The 16,075-nt window shown below is 43.1% G+C and overlaps 1 protein-coding gene across 4 annotated transcripts in view; it reads left to right on the top strand.

Moving 5' to 3' along the window:
• The window catches only part of YEATS2 (YEATS domain containing 2), a 116,092-nt gene extending 100,456 nt beyond the window's left edge, over positions 1 to 15,636 (top strand). For all 4 annotated transcript variants that reach the window (XM_045502810.1, XM_045502807.1, XM_045502808.1 and 1 more), the window contains 8 exons: positions 4,165 to 4,267; positions 5,171 to 5,244; positions 7,016 to 7,095; positions 8,455 to 8,656; positions 10,198 to 10,424; positions 11,336 to 11,410; positions 12,146 to 12,219; positions 13,892 to 15,636. In XM_045502810.1, coding sequence (XP_045358766.1) covers positions 4,165 to 4,267; positions 5,171 to 5,244; positions 7,016 to 7,095; positions 8,455 to 8,656; positions 10,198 to 10,424; positions 11,336 to 11,410; positions 12,146 to 12,219; positions 13,892 to 14,000 — 944 coding nt within the window. In that variant the 3' untranslated portion in view covers positions 14,001 to 15,636. The remainder of the gene's footprint in view (positions 1 to 4,164; positions 4,268 to 5,170; positions 5,245 to 7,015; positions 7,096 to 8,454; positions 8,657 to 10,197; positions 10,425 to 11,335; positions 11,411 to 12,145; positions 12,220 to 13,891) is intronic.
• Positions 15,637 to 16,075: the final 439 nt, after the last annotated feature.

The raw sequence follows: 16,075 nt of genomic DNA, 5'->3' as shown, positions 1-16,075 counted from the left end.
AACCCATGTAACCCATTTTCCATTCAAGATACAGAAATTTTCATCACCTTGTGCTCCTTCCAGTCAGTTTCCAATCCCTATAGGCAGCCACTGTTCTGATTTCCCTTAGAATAGACTAGAATAGAATAGTGTGTCTGCTTTTTTTTTTTAACTTTATATGAATGGGAGCACATGCATTCTTCCACGTCTGGTTTTATTTACTCACCATAATATTTTTCAGATTCATATTTATTGTACCTGAATAGTATTCCACACTGTAGGAATACATCATAATTTGTTTATTCTTTCTCCTGTTGGTGGACATTAGGGTTGTGAAAAGTTATTATGTATAAGTTTTTAAGAGCATATGTTTTCATTTCTCTAGTAGAATAGCTGTGTCAACCTAAAAATGCTAACAGTATAATTCCGTAGTTGTTTGAGGGCCAGATTAATATAAGTGTACTTGCACCTGTAGAACTAGAACTTTTTCTGAGGACTTCCTTCTGTGTCTTTTTTTTTTTTTTTTTTTTTTTTTTTTAGTTTTTTATTCTTGAGAGAGACAGAGTGTGAATGGGGGAGGGGCAGAGAGAGAGGAAGACCAGAATCTGAAGCAGGCTCCAGGCTCTGAGCTGTGAGCACAGAGCCTGACGCGGTGCTTGAACTCACGAACCATGAGATCATGACCTGAGTGGAGGTCAGATGCTTAACCAACTGAGCCACCCAAGCACCCCCTTTCTGTTTCTTGAAGTCTTGAAATCACTAGGGAGCGGGGGAATATATACTGCCAACAATGAAATTAGCAAGGTCATTTGATACAAGTCAATACATAAAAATTTAATTTTTATGTAGAAATTAAATGCTAGCAACCTACTAAACAGTTCTGAGAGAAATTAACAAGACCTAAATAAATGGAAGGAGGATATTCCATTGTAAACATAATAAATTATAAATACAGTTGACCCTTGAACAACACAGGTTTGAACAGTGCAGGCCCCCTTATACACAGATTTTTTTTTGCAATACAGTACTGTAAATGTATTTTCTCTTCCTTATGATTTTCTTAATTTTTTTTGTCTCTAGCTTACTTCATTATGGGAACACAGTATATAATATATACAACATGCAAATATATATTAATCAATTGTGTTTTTGGTAAGGCTTCCAGTCAGTAGTACGTTGTTAATAGTTAAGTTTTTGGGGAGCCAAAAGTTAAACACATGGATTTTGGGGGGGGGGGGTTGGCTCTCCAGTCCTGCAAGTTGTTCAGGCCTCAACTAATTTCTTACAAATATGATAAATTATGTTAACTTACTAAAAACATGATGTGTTATCATTTCCCCCCCCCCCCCCCAAAAAAATGGACAAGCTAAATCTAAAATATACGTGGGAATGCAAAGGCCTAGAGTAGCTGAGGCAGTTTTGAAGAACAAAAAACTAGGGAACTTGGACCATCAGATATATATACACTTTAAAGCTACAGCGAGGGGTGCCTGGGTGGCTCAGTCGGTTGAGCGTCTGACTTCAGCTCAGGTCATGATCTCACAGCTCGTGAGTTCGAGCCCCGCATCGGGCCCTGTGGTAACAGCCTGGAGCCTGCTTCAGATTCTGTGTCTCCCTCTCTCTCTGCCCCTAACTCACTCGCATTCTGTCTCTGTCTCTCTCAAAAATAAAAATAAACATTAAAAAAAAATTAAAAAAAGCTACAGAGATAGGGGCGCCTGGGTGGCTCAGTCGGCTAAGCGTCCGACTTCGGCTCAGGTCATGATCTCACAGTTTGTGAGTTTGAGCCCCGCATCGGGCTCTGCTGACAGCTCAGAGCCTGGAGCCTGCTTCAAATTCTATGTCTCCCTCTCTCTGCTCCTCCCCTGCTCACGCTCGGTCTCTCTCCTTCAAAATAAATAAAAACATTAAAAAAAAAAAATTTAAAGCTGCAGAGATAGTGTTGAATTGGTTCAAGAATAAACAGAATAATGGAATGGAAAAGAGAACCCAAAAATAGACTTCCACGTATATGGTCACCTGATTGTGACATTCAGTAGGGAAAGGATGTTCATTACCATACGTAATGCTGGGTTAATTAGATATATCCATTTGGGAAAACACTGAACCTTACACCATAAACAAAAATTAATTTGAGTTGGATATAGAGCTAAATGTGAAAGGTAAAGCAATAAAGCATCTAGAAGAGAATATCTTCATGACCTTGGGCAAAGGTGCTTTGTAAACAGAACAGGTAAGAAAACTAGCCATAAAAGAAAAGGTCCATAACACTGGGAACCTCACTTCATTAGAGGTACAAAATTAAGAGTGAAAGTCGGGGCGCCTGGGTGGCGCAGTCGGTTAGGCGTCCGACTTCAGGTCACGATCTCGCGGTCCGTGAGTTCGAGCCCCGCGTCAGGCTCTGGGCTGATGGCTCAGAGCCTGGAGCCTGTTTCCGATTCTGTGTCTCCCTCTCTCTCTGCCCCTCCCCCGTTCATGCTCTGTCTCTCTCTGTCCCAAAAATAAATAAACGTTGAAAAAAAAAAAAAAAAAGAGTGAAAGTCAAGCCACATACTCAAGATAGTGGTGATTGATACATCTAACAAAGGAGTCCTAGCTAGAGTATACGTATACAGACCGTCGAAAAATCAATATGAAAAATATGGACACTAACTTTTCTTTAAAGAACGGTGAACAGACACTGCGCTGAAGAGGATATCCAGATAGCTCATAAAGATATGCAAAGTTGTTCAATGTCATTAGTCATCAAGGAAATACAATTTAAAGCCATAGTGAAATGCTGTTACATCACCAAATAAAACACTGGCCATTCAAGTTTTTGCAAAGATGTGATGCAGCTGGAACTCACATGCCCTGCTGGTGGGACTAGAAATTGATATAATCACTTTGGAAAGTGATTAGTTTGACATTTTCTGATCTGCGAAACTGCAGGTTAGATTCTAATAAATCTTACATTTATTAGATTAGGTTAGATTTCTAATTAGATTAGATTTCTAATCTTATTAGATTCTAATTAGTAAATCTCGTACATCTGCCCTCCATTCCAGCAAATACACTTCTAGGAAGTGCACACATATGTCCATCCACCAAAAGACATATACAGGAACGTCCATTGCATTGTTGTTTTTAATAGCTAAAAAGATGCTGATGCAAAGGATTATGTGCAGTAAGATTCCAGTTATGTGAAATTCAAAGTGGACAAAAGGTGATTATCTTTGGCAGGGAGGAACTACCAAAAGCATAGGGAGCCTAGCTGAGGACTAGAAATAACTCTATATCTTGATTGGAGTGGTGTACATGGGTGTAGACATAGGTAATTGAACCATACCCTTAATATTTGTACATCTTTTGCAAGCTATGTATCAATAAAAAGGAAGAGAGATGTATAGAGATGTATTAGTAGATCTCATTTGTAGACTCTTGTTACATAGGAAAGTACTGAAGGATGTTAAGTATGGAAATGACACTAAAAAGGTCACTTAGGAAATTTTCTGGTCCGGATATGCAAGGTGAGTTGAAAGGGAAGGATTGAAGGCAAGGAAGCTGATGCAGAAGCAGAAAGTGTGTGGTCATGGTTTTTTGACCAAAAAGACGCAGATATACAGGGAGACACATGCACCTGAGACCTTGCTATCTTCTGTCAGTAGATTTAGTAAGATTAAAGCCTAATGTGATTGGCTTGGTTATTTCCAAGCACAGCAGATCTGAATTTTGCTTATGCCTTGTGTCTCAGAACACTAAGATAATGCTGAAAGTTGATAAACTTAGCTGGAGAGATGATATCCAATAGGATATTAGAACATGCCAGCATTGTATTTTAATGTGTGTGTGTGTGTGTGTGTGTGCGTGTGCGCACGGGCACGCACGCAAGAGAGAGAGAGATGGGGGGGGGGGATCTCACATAGTGGTGTGGTTGGCCCTTTAAGAAATATATAAAAAGCCATTTTATTGCCCGCCTTGTCATGAGCCTAGAGTTGCTCCCCCTGAGACCCAGGGTAACAGTTCTTCCCTTGTCTGCTGATCCTGTGATGATGGGTGCCATCTCAGTCCCCTGGCTGTGTCTCTACAGCAGCTGCTGTGGCAGTTTCCTCCCTGACTTTCAGTGGAAGAGCTTTTGTTTCTGCCTGCACATGTCCTTCCGTCATTGAAGGCTTACAGCTCTCTTTTGTTGCTCTTCCCTTGTAGTAAAGACTGAACCAGAAACGCCTGGGCCAGGCTGCCTCTCTCAGGAGGGTCAGACACCAGTGAAAACAGAAGAAAGTTCTGAACTGGGAAACTATGTCATTAAGTAATTATTTCAGTCCTTTCTAAGGGAGTTGTGATTTTGGTGTTTTTATGATACTTTTTAAAACCCGTTCCTGTGACAGCTGAGTATGTGCAGAGTTGTGTGTGTATAGAAGTAAGCCCCTTGATGGGTGGGACCTTCTGTCCATGTGCAGTTGAACAAGTGTTACCGCTTGATGCACAGCTCAGGAGTCTTCAGTTAATACATTGATGTCACCTAGGGGCGGGAGGCACTGGATTTGTTGCCTTGGAAGCCTCAGGTGGTACAGCTCTCCCTCCAGTGGAGCTTGACAACATGTACTTTCTTTGCTGAATCCTTGGGTATGAAATTTCTGTGGGGTAATTACTGAGGTGTGTATACATTTTATGTCTGAGTATCCATACACCTGCCTAACTTAAACAGCTGCCTTTTCATGGGCCATACACAGTCATTGCTTTTTCTAAAAACATTTCATGAGATTTTCTAATTTCCAAATTGGGAACCCACCTCTGCCCATGTATTTTGAAGCATGTCAGATTACTGGGGACAATAGAAACTTAGCCACTTTCACATGATAGGTGACAGCATGAGCTGTAATAACCCTAAGAATAGGCATTTGAATATAGAAAATTTTCTGCTCTAGTAGCATTGAATTGAAAAAGGTATGTGATTATTTAATTTTAAAACATAAAATTAAACGTATTTGCGTAATTTGCCATTCCTGGGGTCTCATCTGGGTTATGTTTAAAAGGCTATCCATGAAAGGAAAGACCTGCCTAGTACAATTGGTTATGTTTTAATTCCCTTGGAAAGAGGATATGTACATAAATTCGTGTGTGTATGTGTATGTGCGTATGTGTGTATATATATGTGGCTAGAAACCACTGTGTGTGTTTACTACCTTAATCTTTTTTTTTTTATTCTCAGGATAGACCATTTAGAGACTATCCAGCAACTCTTAACAGCAGTGGTAAAGAAGATTCCCTTAATCACTGCAAAAAGTAAGATAATTATACTGAATATATGGATGCATTTTTAAAGCTGTGAACTACTTGGCTTATTGAGTCAACTTAAATCATATTGTAGTGTAAATTAATACTGATGTAGTAGTTATCTTAGGAGGTTTTAGTTACAACTATAGTTCATTTGCAGGATTTTAGAATTCATAATATCTTGGTCAACCAGTTGGCCTTTTACTGTTAACACTATGATCTATGGAAGGAATTTTTTACATTTGTTGTATGTAAATCTTAGTAAATCTGTTGTATAAAACTGCATTAGTTTTTAATGCTTATTAAGGCAGATTAGTCTTTGCCTGCAATGTGCCAGACTCTGTGCAGGCTCAGTATATTTACTGTCTCTTGTGGGATAGGTGGTATTATCTCCATTTTACAGATGAGAAAACCAAGGCTAAGTAACTTACTCAAAGATCACTAGCAATGGGTAGTGAGGGAGGATACTAACCTAGGTCTGACTCTAAAGCCATTAATCTTTTATCCCTCACTATCCCTCACTTTGTACAAATGCACAATTGTCAAGACTCCCAACAGTGAAGTCTGTTCTGTCACTACCCATCGTCAACAAGACTGAAAAACTTGCCTCTCAGTTCTTTGGACAGAATCAGCTGCCTTTAGGGGGCAGATAGCCTGTTGATACTCAGGCGTATGCTCTTGGGCAAGATGACTACGAACATTTAAACTTCCTTTTTTTTTTTTTTTTTTAAAGTTTATTTATTTATTTTTGAGAGCGAGAGGGAGGGTGGGGCAGAGAGAGAGGGATAGTCCCAAGCAAGCTATGTGCCATCAGCACAGAGCCCGATGCGGGGCTTGAACTCATGAACTGTGAGATCATGACCTGAGCCGAAATCAAGAGCTGACGTTCAACCAGCTGAGCCACCCAGGCACCTTGCAAGCATTTATAGGGAAGGGATGAAATAGATTATCATGTTACATTCATGGGAATATGAAAATGACAGGCCAAGTACAGCCTGCCCTGCTTATTTTTTTCTAACAGCAAAGAAATTAAACCTCTTTTTTTCTTGGTTGAAATCAGGGGGGTCATTCTCAGGTAGTTCAAAGGAAACTTTCAGGGACATTTTCCTAGCCTGGCAGAAAAAAATCAGAAATCTGTTTTTATTTTTACTTAAAAAAATTTTTTTTAATGTTTATTTTTGAGAGAGACTGCACACGAGCGGAGGGGCAGAGAGCGAGGGAGACACAGAATCTGAAACAGGCTCCAGGCTCTGAGCTGTCAGCACAGAGCCCAACGTGGAGCTCAAACCCACGGACTGTGAGATCATGACCTGAGCTGAAGTTGGATGCTTAACCGACTGAGCCACCCCGGTGCCCCAAAAATGTTTTTTAAAAACTTAGATACAAATATAGAATACTAGAACTGGAAGGCAGGTTAGAGACTATCTGTCCCAATGGTCTCATTTTACAGATCAGAGAACTGAAGCCAGAGGGGTGCTATAGGATGCCTGACACCACTTAGTGAGTTCATGGCAAGGCCAGGGCTAGACCTCAGACCTCATGTCCCTAGTGGAGTGCCATCTCCACTGATTAATAGGTAGTCGACTGCCATGAAGGTTGCTCTGCCAAAGAAGCCGATTTCCCAGAGACTGATGTTGTTTCGTATATCCATTTTGCCCAGTAAGGAATGTATATCCAATAAATACGTCTAAAGAAACTTTGGGACATATCCCCGCAGATAAGGTTTGATTTAAATGATAGCAACTTTATTCATAGAGTTTGCTGGATATGTGCATTCTAGGTGAAGATGCCAGCTGTTTTTCTGCGAAGTCTGTGGAGCAGTATTATGGCTGGAACATTGGAAAAAGGAGAGCTGCTGAGGTAATCCTTTGTCTGCCTATTTGTTATACAGGCTGCCACTGAGTCTGGGAAGAAAATAACCAGAACACATGTGCATTCAGGCTGCTTCCATAAACCTTGTCTTCTGGAACAGTGACAGAATTTGCAACATATTTTATTAAATATTTAGTGGTAGAATTTTTTTCCTCCATTGAAAATCTCATTTTTTAAACACTTGGAGCTAGCCTTTGAAAGGTCTACTTGTTTATCCTGCATTGGTAAAAATTTCTAAAAATCTTATATGAATTTCAGTATATTAAAATGAAACCAGGTATTTGTTGAGTACTTCCAATGCAGCAGCTCCTATGCCAGATGATGGGGTTACAGGAGAAATTGGCACGTGTGAAGGCACGCTCTGAGGAAGTTGGTGTGATGGGTTTGGGGAAGACTGGGGGAAAAGGGCAGTAGGAGACCATGGGTTGAAACCAGGTGAAAAGCCTAGGAGTTTCATTGTTATTTCATAAACATTTGATATACATTCCTTGACTACTTTAAAAAAAATTTTTTTTAATGTTTATTCATTTTTGAGAGAGATAAGAGACCAAACATGAGGGGGGGCGGGGGTGGGCAAAGACAGAGGGAGACACAGAATCCAAAGCAGTCTCCAGGGTCCGATCTGTCAGCACAGAGCCCGATGTGGGGTTCGAACCCACGAGCTGTGAGATCATGACCTGAGCCAAAGTCAGATGCTTAACTGGCTGAGCCACCCAGGCGCCCCTCCTTTACTTCCTTTAAAAACTTTTAGGGGTGGCTGGGTGGCTCAGTCAGTTGAGTGTCCAGCTTTGGCTCAGGTCATGATCTCACTTGTGGGTTTGAGCCCCGCATCGGGCTCTGTGCTGACAGCCCATAGCCTGGAGCCTGCTTCGAATTCTGTGTCTCCCTCTCTCTCTCTGCCCCTCCCCTGCTCACACTCTGTCTCTCAAAATAAATAAACATTTAAAGAAAAAAAATTTTTTAACTTTTAAAAAGCACAATCAGATTTAAAAAAAAATAATTCTGACAAGTTAGCATGGTAATTTACAGTTGGATGATTTATTTTATTTTTTTTATTTTTTTTTTTTTTCAACGTTTATTTTTTTTTTTATTTTTGGGGACAGAGAGAGACAGAGCATGAGCGGGGGAGGGGCAGCGAGAGAGGGAGACACAGAATCGGAAACAGGCTCCAGGCTCTGAGCATCAGCCCAGAGCCTAATGCGGGGCTCGAACTCCCGGACCGCGAGATCGTGACCTGGCTGAAGTCGGACGCTTAACCGACTGCGCCACCCAGGCGCCCCTGGATGATTTATTTTAACACATTGCTAAGTTGAAATTAATTATGGTTCAAAAAAATATTTTTTTAAGTGGCAAAGAGCAATGACAATGCGAAAAGTCTTACAAGAAATACTGGAGAAGAATCCAAGATTTCACCACCTGACTCCCCTTAAAACCAAGCACATTGCTCACTGGTGTCGCTGCCATGGCTACACCCCACCTGATCCTGAGACACTGAGGAGCGACGGGGACTCTATTGAGGATGTGCTGACCCAAATCGACAGTGAGCCAGGTACACCTTCAGTGGGGCTCACTGGGCACCATCAGTAGCCCGAGAGGTGTTTCTGTGGAACACGCTCCCATCCCTTCACCCTCCACGGTTCTTGGACCACTTCAACCCCAGAGGACTTGAAGAGCCACCTTAAAGAACATGAGCATTTGCTCACCTGTAGCTGTGTGTCCTGTCCTCCCCTACCCCAGCCAGGAATGTTCCAGCCTGTGACATACAGCAGGCACACAGTTAGATAATTTCTTCTTTGAAGACTTTCCTAACCCACCTCCTTTCCTCCAGATAGAACTGACTTCTCCTTCCTTTGTAACCTTGCAACCACTCGTAGACAAGTCTACCCAATCTCCTTGAAGATGGAGTTGCTGCCTTATCCATTACTTTATTTCCAGACCTAGCTAGGAAGTGCAGCACCCAGCATTGGAGGCTCAGCTGGAAACAACTAATAATGTTGCAGACAGGATGAATTGTTTTATGGTAAAGAAACCAAGAGTTGTGCTGTATGGGGTGGAAGCAGGGCATAAAAGATATTTTGAGTTTCACCTTAATAAGAAAGGTTGTTTTCTCCTCCCAGCTCTACACTACTTGTGTAGAAAAGCAGAAGCGCCACCTCCCAGTCTGAGGGAGCCTGGGGTCCAGGGACAGTGTGGGAGACCTTTGAGACACAAGTTCAGTGTTCTCCCTGAAGCTTTCCAGAGAGCCCTCATGCAGGACAACCTCTCCTTCCTCTGAAATCCAGCAGCATTTAGTATCAAACCTTCACAGTTTGTCAGAAAGAAATATCTAAGTTCTTTGGAGGACAGAAACCATACTGATTATCTCCATACCTCATTGGTGGCATACATGAAGCACCATACTTTACATATACAATGCTTTCTGTTAATATGGCCGATTAATTTGTAAGTACCCAGTCAGTGAAGCAGAATAAGCCAGGAGCTGGTGCCCTGCCACCACCCTGCTAGGCACCCCTAAGCCCGTCTTGTGCCTGGTCTGGACCTCACTTCCTTATCCTGAAGTGAAAGGCATGCATTGTAAGATTCCCAGGTCCTCCTCTTCTGGCTTTCAAGTTCTAATAGTCTTTGTTAGACTTTGTGTAAATCGACTTATTAAAAATGAAAATGTTAACAGTACTTAACCTCTGAGCAGTGAGAGGTGCTCATGTGGGTGATTTTTATTTTCTTCACTGTGCACTTTTAAGTTTTCCAGATTTGAAATATGAAAATCAGTTACTCATTAGCATTTGGGGCTTGAGGGGATGGCCTAGTTTTGGGTGGCGTAAGTCAGAATTGTGTAGTGTCTGCTTTGTCTTAGATTGCAGTCACATCACATATACATTAACACGAGATGCTAGTCTCTGTGCTTGTCTGTCTCATGAATCACTAGTTCTCACAGTTACAGATCCATAGAATTCTAGAACTGGAGAGAAGGTCAGCTCCCCTGATACTTATCCCTTCTTCTCTGGGTCTCAGACTGTTGGTCTTACAGAGATGGAAAGTCCTTTTCTTTTGCCACCACAACTGCCCTAAGACTAAGTACCTCTCATTTAGAGTGCCCGTCGTCATTCTCCTCTGCGGACAGCCTCTGCCGGAAACTGGAGGACCTACAGCAGTTCCAGAAAAGAGAGCCAGAGAATGAAGAGGAGGTGGATATCCTCAGCCTCCCAGAGCCATTAAAGATCAACGTCAAAAAAGAACAGGAAGAGAAGCAGGAAGAAATGAAGTTGTACCTGCCACCCACACTGGGGTCTGAATTTATTGGTGACATCACACAGAAGGTAGGGGCTGTGGCCTGTTGTGTTTTTTGGTCACAAACCAGGTGCTTCATGCTCAGACCCTCAGCTTTATAAACCGACAACCAGACTTTCCTGTCTGAAATGTGTGAGTCACTTCTGCCTGACGGACTTGGGTTATGCTCTCTGGGTGTCCCCTTTGCTACATCAGGGCAGGAAAACTAATTACATGTGGAAAGGTTGCTTGCTGGCCGTGGAACTGAAGCAGAGGCAGCTAGGTGTGGACACTTTCTACTTTCATCTTTGCTCTCATTCGCCTCGGTATAGAAGCACCTCTCCCTCCTGAGGCACGCGGTAATATTGCCAAGTGGTACTTGAGAGGGTGAGCTCGCCCTAACATCTCATAGCCCCCATGTGCCCTGCCTGTGGTGTGGGTGTGGCACACACACTACCCTGCGGTACTGGAGAGAGTTCTCTCTCCTCCTCTGGTGGAGCTCAGCTGCTCTTCAGCATCTGTCACCTGTACTCGGGACCCAGAGTGGAAGAGTCTTTCTTTACAGGAGAAAATGCCAGATGGGGCAAGACTCAGTTTCCAGGTATATGTTCATCACCTTTTGCAAACAGGGCCTGAAGTCTGATTCCAGGCTTTCCAGTGTCTTAATCCTACTATCAGAATTCGTGGCAATTCTGACCATGATCTTCATGAAGGAGATTTGGGGGTAAAAGCAGGATTGTAATAGTATTTTTTAACAGCCACTCAGAAACAAAGAGAAATAGGATAGCGTATTCTTCCAGTTGTTACATTTTGTGTTACTTTCCCTGAGTTTTGTCCAGATTGCTTGAGAGTTATTCTTTCAACTGGACATCCCTTTGGGTATCCAAGAAGTGTGCTTGTTTGGAGAGAGGTTGTTTGTAGGGTAGAAGGAGGAACAAATGGCTTTCTTCTCCTTTTCCAGATTGGGATCACCCTGCAGCCCGTGGCACTTCACAAGAACGTGTATGCGTCTGTGGTAGAGGACATGATTTTAAAGGTGGGTGCCTGCTGGCAGCAGAGGGCCCATGAGCTGCCTCCAGGGGCTGAAGCACTGAGGTGCCAGCCAGGCAGGATAGTCTGGGTCCCAGGCTGTTTTGAATAAGGGACAAAGGCAGAAATGGAACATCGGAGATGTGTTATTTCATCTTATTCAGGCTTAACATTTCCTCTTTTTTTCCTCCTTCTGATTTTTAAATGAACTAAATCATGGGTCTTCTGAGTGTTAAAGCATCTCCAAGAGTTTTTGCGCTGGTGTCATTCTAATGATACTTCTTAGTGCCTTTTGAAGCGTTCTGAGGTGAGCATGCTCTCAAAGCAAAGCCTTGGGTTTTCTCCACGTGTCACAGCAACAGAGAAATAACCACAGCCGTGCCCTCCCTGGGCAAGAGGATGACAAAATTGCTTCCTTACCTGGCCCGAAGCAGCTCCTTTCCTGATGGACCCCTCTCGCAGCAGATATCACTCACAAATAACCCTCACCTGTTTTTTCCTTAAAAAACAGTGTCTGAGTAATGAACGTTATCCCCATTCAAAATTTCTCAGAATCATAGGCTCTATTTTTGTGAGCTAATATTCGTGGTCTGTTACTTGAACGTTGAGTTTTTTCTTAAGGACTTTTGATCCTGAGATACAGTTGTTTTCCAAGTTTTGTGTATGGGACGGGGTCAGATGTGTCCCTTCTTACCAGCAGGCAGGTGGCCGTTTCTGAGAGTAATCACATCTTCTGTCATAGGCCACAGAGCAGCTGGTGAACGACATCCTGAGACAGGCTTTGGCAGTTGGATACCAGACAGCATCTCACAACAGGTACTCCTACCTCTTTAGTCCGCGGTACTAGGTTTACAGATCTTTCCTGACAGTTGAGTTGCCCATCCAAAGGTTTTATACTTACTGAAATCAATCCAGTTGGAGATGGAGGTGGCCGTGCTTGGGACATTCTCAGAGGCAGACAGGCTCAGGGGTCTGCTTGGTCATTTTGAGAGACTCTCTCGTTGTGAAAGCTCACTGTTTCCCCAAGGTCTGTATCTTTCCAGTCACTACTTCAGACACACTGTTGCAACACTACAGGGTTGAACAAATACCAACTCTTTGCAATTAAAGATAATAATACTGTCTGTTATGTGTCAGATGTTGGAGTCACACATTGCATATGTTACCTGATTTATTTTCCATTGGAGAACTGTAACCCTGTTTTTAGAAGTCAGGAATCTGGGCTTTGAAAGTTAGTGTTCCCTGCCTTTCCCTGCACATGTGTGATAGAGAACCTACATTCACATCAGACCTCACTGGCTCTAAAGCCCACAGGCTCACCACTGCTTTGCTGCCTCCCTAATTATCACTGATCAGGACACGGAGTTTTGCCTTTTCCTAGTCCCTGAAGAATGGCAGACAGGCTTTTCTTTGTTCCACATCCTGGCATTCCTTTCAAAGGAAGCAAGTATTTTATCCCAGTATATATGCTTAAAGCGTGTCATAAATTTGTAAAATTTACAGATGTGTGAGTGTCTGAGGACATGAAGAGGCCTAGATCAGAGGACCGTTAGGTCAGACATCACAAGAATATGATACATTGGGCAGCGTGGAAGACGTCTTTAAAATTTTTTTTTTTTTTCAACGTTTATTTATTTTTTTTGGGACAGAGAGAGACAGAGCATGAACGGGGGAGGGGCAGAGAGAGAGGGAGACACAGAATCGGAAACAGGCTCCAGGCTCTGAGCCATCAGCCCAGAGCCCGACGCGGGGCTCGAACTCACGGACCGCGAGATCGTGACCTGGCTGAAGTCGGACGCTTAACCGACTGCGCCACCCAGGCGCCCCATGGAAGACGTCTTTAAAAAGAAGACGTCTTTAAAAAGAAGAATGGGAGTTCCTGGAATGCTCCTTTCCCGGCATGAGATCCAAGAGTGGGCTGAGGGCCTTCTGCGGCCCCTGCTCACTGCCGTGGTCCTGGCTGTGCAGATACAGGGTAGCCTGGGCGCTCTTGATGAGAACATTTAACATTACACTGTCCTGGCAGGACTCCACCTCCCATCTTCCCAAGACAGAAACAGGGGCCCACAGTACTGTGGTCCTTTGACTCAGCTTTTAGTCTAAGATTGAATTACAAAAACATTCTGTTGTGCTGTCCACTTTACTTCCTTCCTCTTTCCTCAATCCTCAGAGTCTTTTTTCCCCACTCAACCAAGTTCTTGAAATCCATCTCATACCTGTAACTGGGAAATCAGATTTGAGCCCTAAAGAGGGCTGGCAGTGAAGAGGGCAAACCAGTCTTGGCCGAAGTGAAAGAAATGAATAGGGAAGGAGAATGAGTGAGAGGATGCACCTGGCCTCTCTGCACCCCATGCGGCCCTAAACCGGGTGTCAGCATTGTCCCCTTCCAGTAGGGCCTGTGTACAGGGTGGTCTGCTTGATAAATGGATTAATTCAATTATTAAATGCCTGAGAAAATTGCACCTAATATCCTTTGTTTTTTCGACAGGATTCCCAAAGAAATCACAGTGAGCAACATCCACCAGGCCATTTGCAACATTCCTTTTCTGGACTTCCTCACAAATAAACACATGGGGATATTGAATGAAGATCAATGAAGATGCCCTCGGAAAAGCAGGATTTGAAGATGTAGCCGAAGCTTTGAACTGTGATGTCTCCTCTTTGGGGAAGGAGGTTATTTTATGTGTGCCTCAGAATATTATGGCTACCAAACCATTGTCTCCACCTAATTCTCTGTAACACCAGAGTGTTCAGTCCCAGGTCAAATCCCTTCAGGACAGAACCTTGTTTCCTGATTCTAGAATGAAGCTGTGAGTGGATGTGTGCTCTGTCAGCTGGCATTTGCTCACTCTCTGTAAAGAGAATCTCAGAGCTGGGCCAGGCCATGTGTAGCAGGTCCTTCTCTCCTCTGGGCGTCAAGGGGCACCTTCGGCTTGAGTGTAGGCAGAGAATAAGACTGGCACCAGAGGTTTTCACCCATTCTGAGGTTACAGGCAGTTCCAGCAGTTACCTGGTAACCTCTGGAGACAGACTGGGCTTCGGCACTTGGTGGCCGTGGTGCAGAGGACCCAGTCAGCTATAGGAAGCAGTAATGCCTTGTGGAAAATAAGATAGTCTGGGAGCCTGCACGCTGAGCAGAAGTCTTTGTTCATGGAGCACAGGAACATTACTACAGCCAGGCTCAGAGAACTGTCCAGGGATAGACAGATCCCAGCATAGTCAGGGAGAGATTTGCTATAGTCGGGAAGCTTTTAAAATATGTTAGTAATCGAGAACACCCACAAACTCCAGGTACCTGGCAGACTTGTACCAGCTTTGCGAGCGTGCGGGGCGGAGAGTGGTATGTGGGAGCACCTGCCACTGAGCCCCTGTTGAGTGCCTGGTGGGGGGCAGGCCTGCTTGGACCGTAAGTCCTGTCAGTGGATTTAGTGTTCTTTTCCATTCAGTCTTTTCAAAGAAGAAAAGCTTTCAAGGAAACACTGAGTGCCTTAAAGAGAAATAACTGCCGAAGCCAAGAGGCAGGAATGTCAGTGCTCAGAAGCAGTGAGAATAGGTTGTATCCATATGTGGAGCCCTCTCGGTGGGAGAGGTGAATAGAAGAAGGGAGGTTTGCAGTGCCCCGCGTGACGTCCAGTTCCATTAAAGATACTCTGTCCTAATCTTCCTAACATAGTCGGTGTCGAAGGAAAGGAAAGAATTTATTCTGTTACTGGGAATCTGCTTGGAGGAAGGTTGAAACCTGTGAGTCAAACTTATCCAACCAACATAATTCACGTTTTCATGAGTTCTATAGGCGTTTGGGTCAGGAACGGAAGACAGGGTAGTGACTGAGAAACCTGCACTTCTTTATTCAACATCTGAGGATTGCAGATGCAGAAGGAAATCTATTCGGTAAGGCAGTGGGAGGCCCAGGCTTAGTAAAAAAAAAAAAAAAAAATTGAGTACATAAAGGCTCAGGTACTCTATACATGAACTGCTGCAAGCAAGGTGAGTGGGCAAGTGCACAGAGTTATTCAGCAGTGGACTGTGACAGATTTACAGGAAGATTTGGTCCAAATGGCAACAGGTTCATTTAGTACATGTATGGAAGCTTAAAGTAATTATCTTTTTGCAAATGAAATATTAAATGATTTAATAGTTCCCATATGTGTTAATGTTTCAAATGTGTTTGTATCATAACATGTAACATAATTGTGTAACAGAAGTCTGCAATAAATCTTTTAGTATTTGTGATGGGCTCTTCGGAGTTTGAACACTACACTTGGTAGGGTTCTTACATTAAGTCAGAGAGAGCTGGAATGGGGCAGAGGTATAGGTATTTGTGGGTTTACATTAATTATTCCACTTCCTTCCAAAAAGAATTTACAGCTCTTCAAGATAAAGGATTACAGTTACATAAAAATCTGAAAAAAAAAATTGGAAGATGCATGTTGACTGTGGAAGTAATTATTTCTGACAGCTTTGGGGCAAAGGAAAACTACCTAATTGAGCTCAGAGCCTCCTCAAAGCCAAGGCCAAGAGGGAAAACAGCTCCTATTGTCTAACAAAGCAGCACACTGGATTTTCCGGAAAGATAGAATTGGTCTATGCTGAGGTCTGGAAGAAGTTACTCCTGTGACACAGTCCTGCTGTGACCATCTGCTATCAGAATGTCTAAAAAAATTACCAAAGA

The sequence above is a fragment of the Leopardus geoffroyi genome, chromosome C2, assembly GCF_018350155.1.
Source record: "Leopardus geoffroyi isolate Oge1 chromosome C2, O.geoffroyi_Oge1_pat1.0, whole genome shotgun sequence".
NCBI classification, from domain to species: domain Eukaryota; kingdom Metazoa; phylum Chordata; class Mammalia; order Carnivora; family Felidae; genus Leopardus; species Leopardus geoffroyi.
This window is presented reverse-complemented; position numbering and strand designations above follow the sequence as displayed.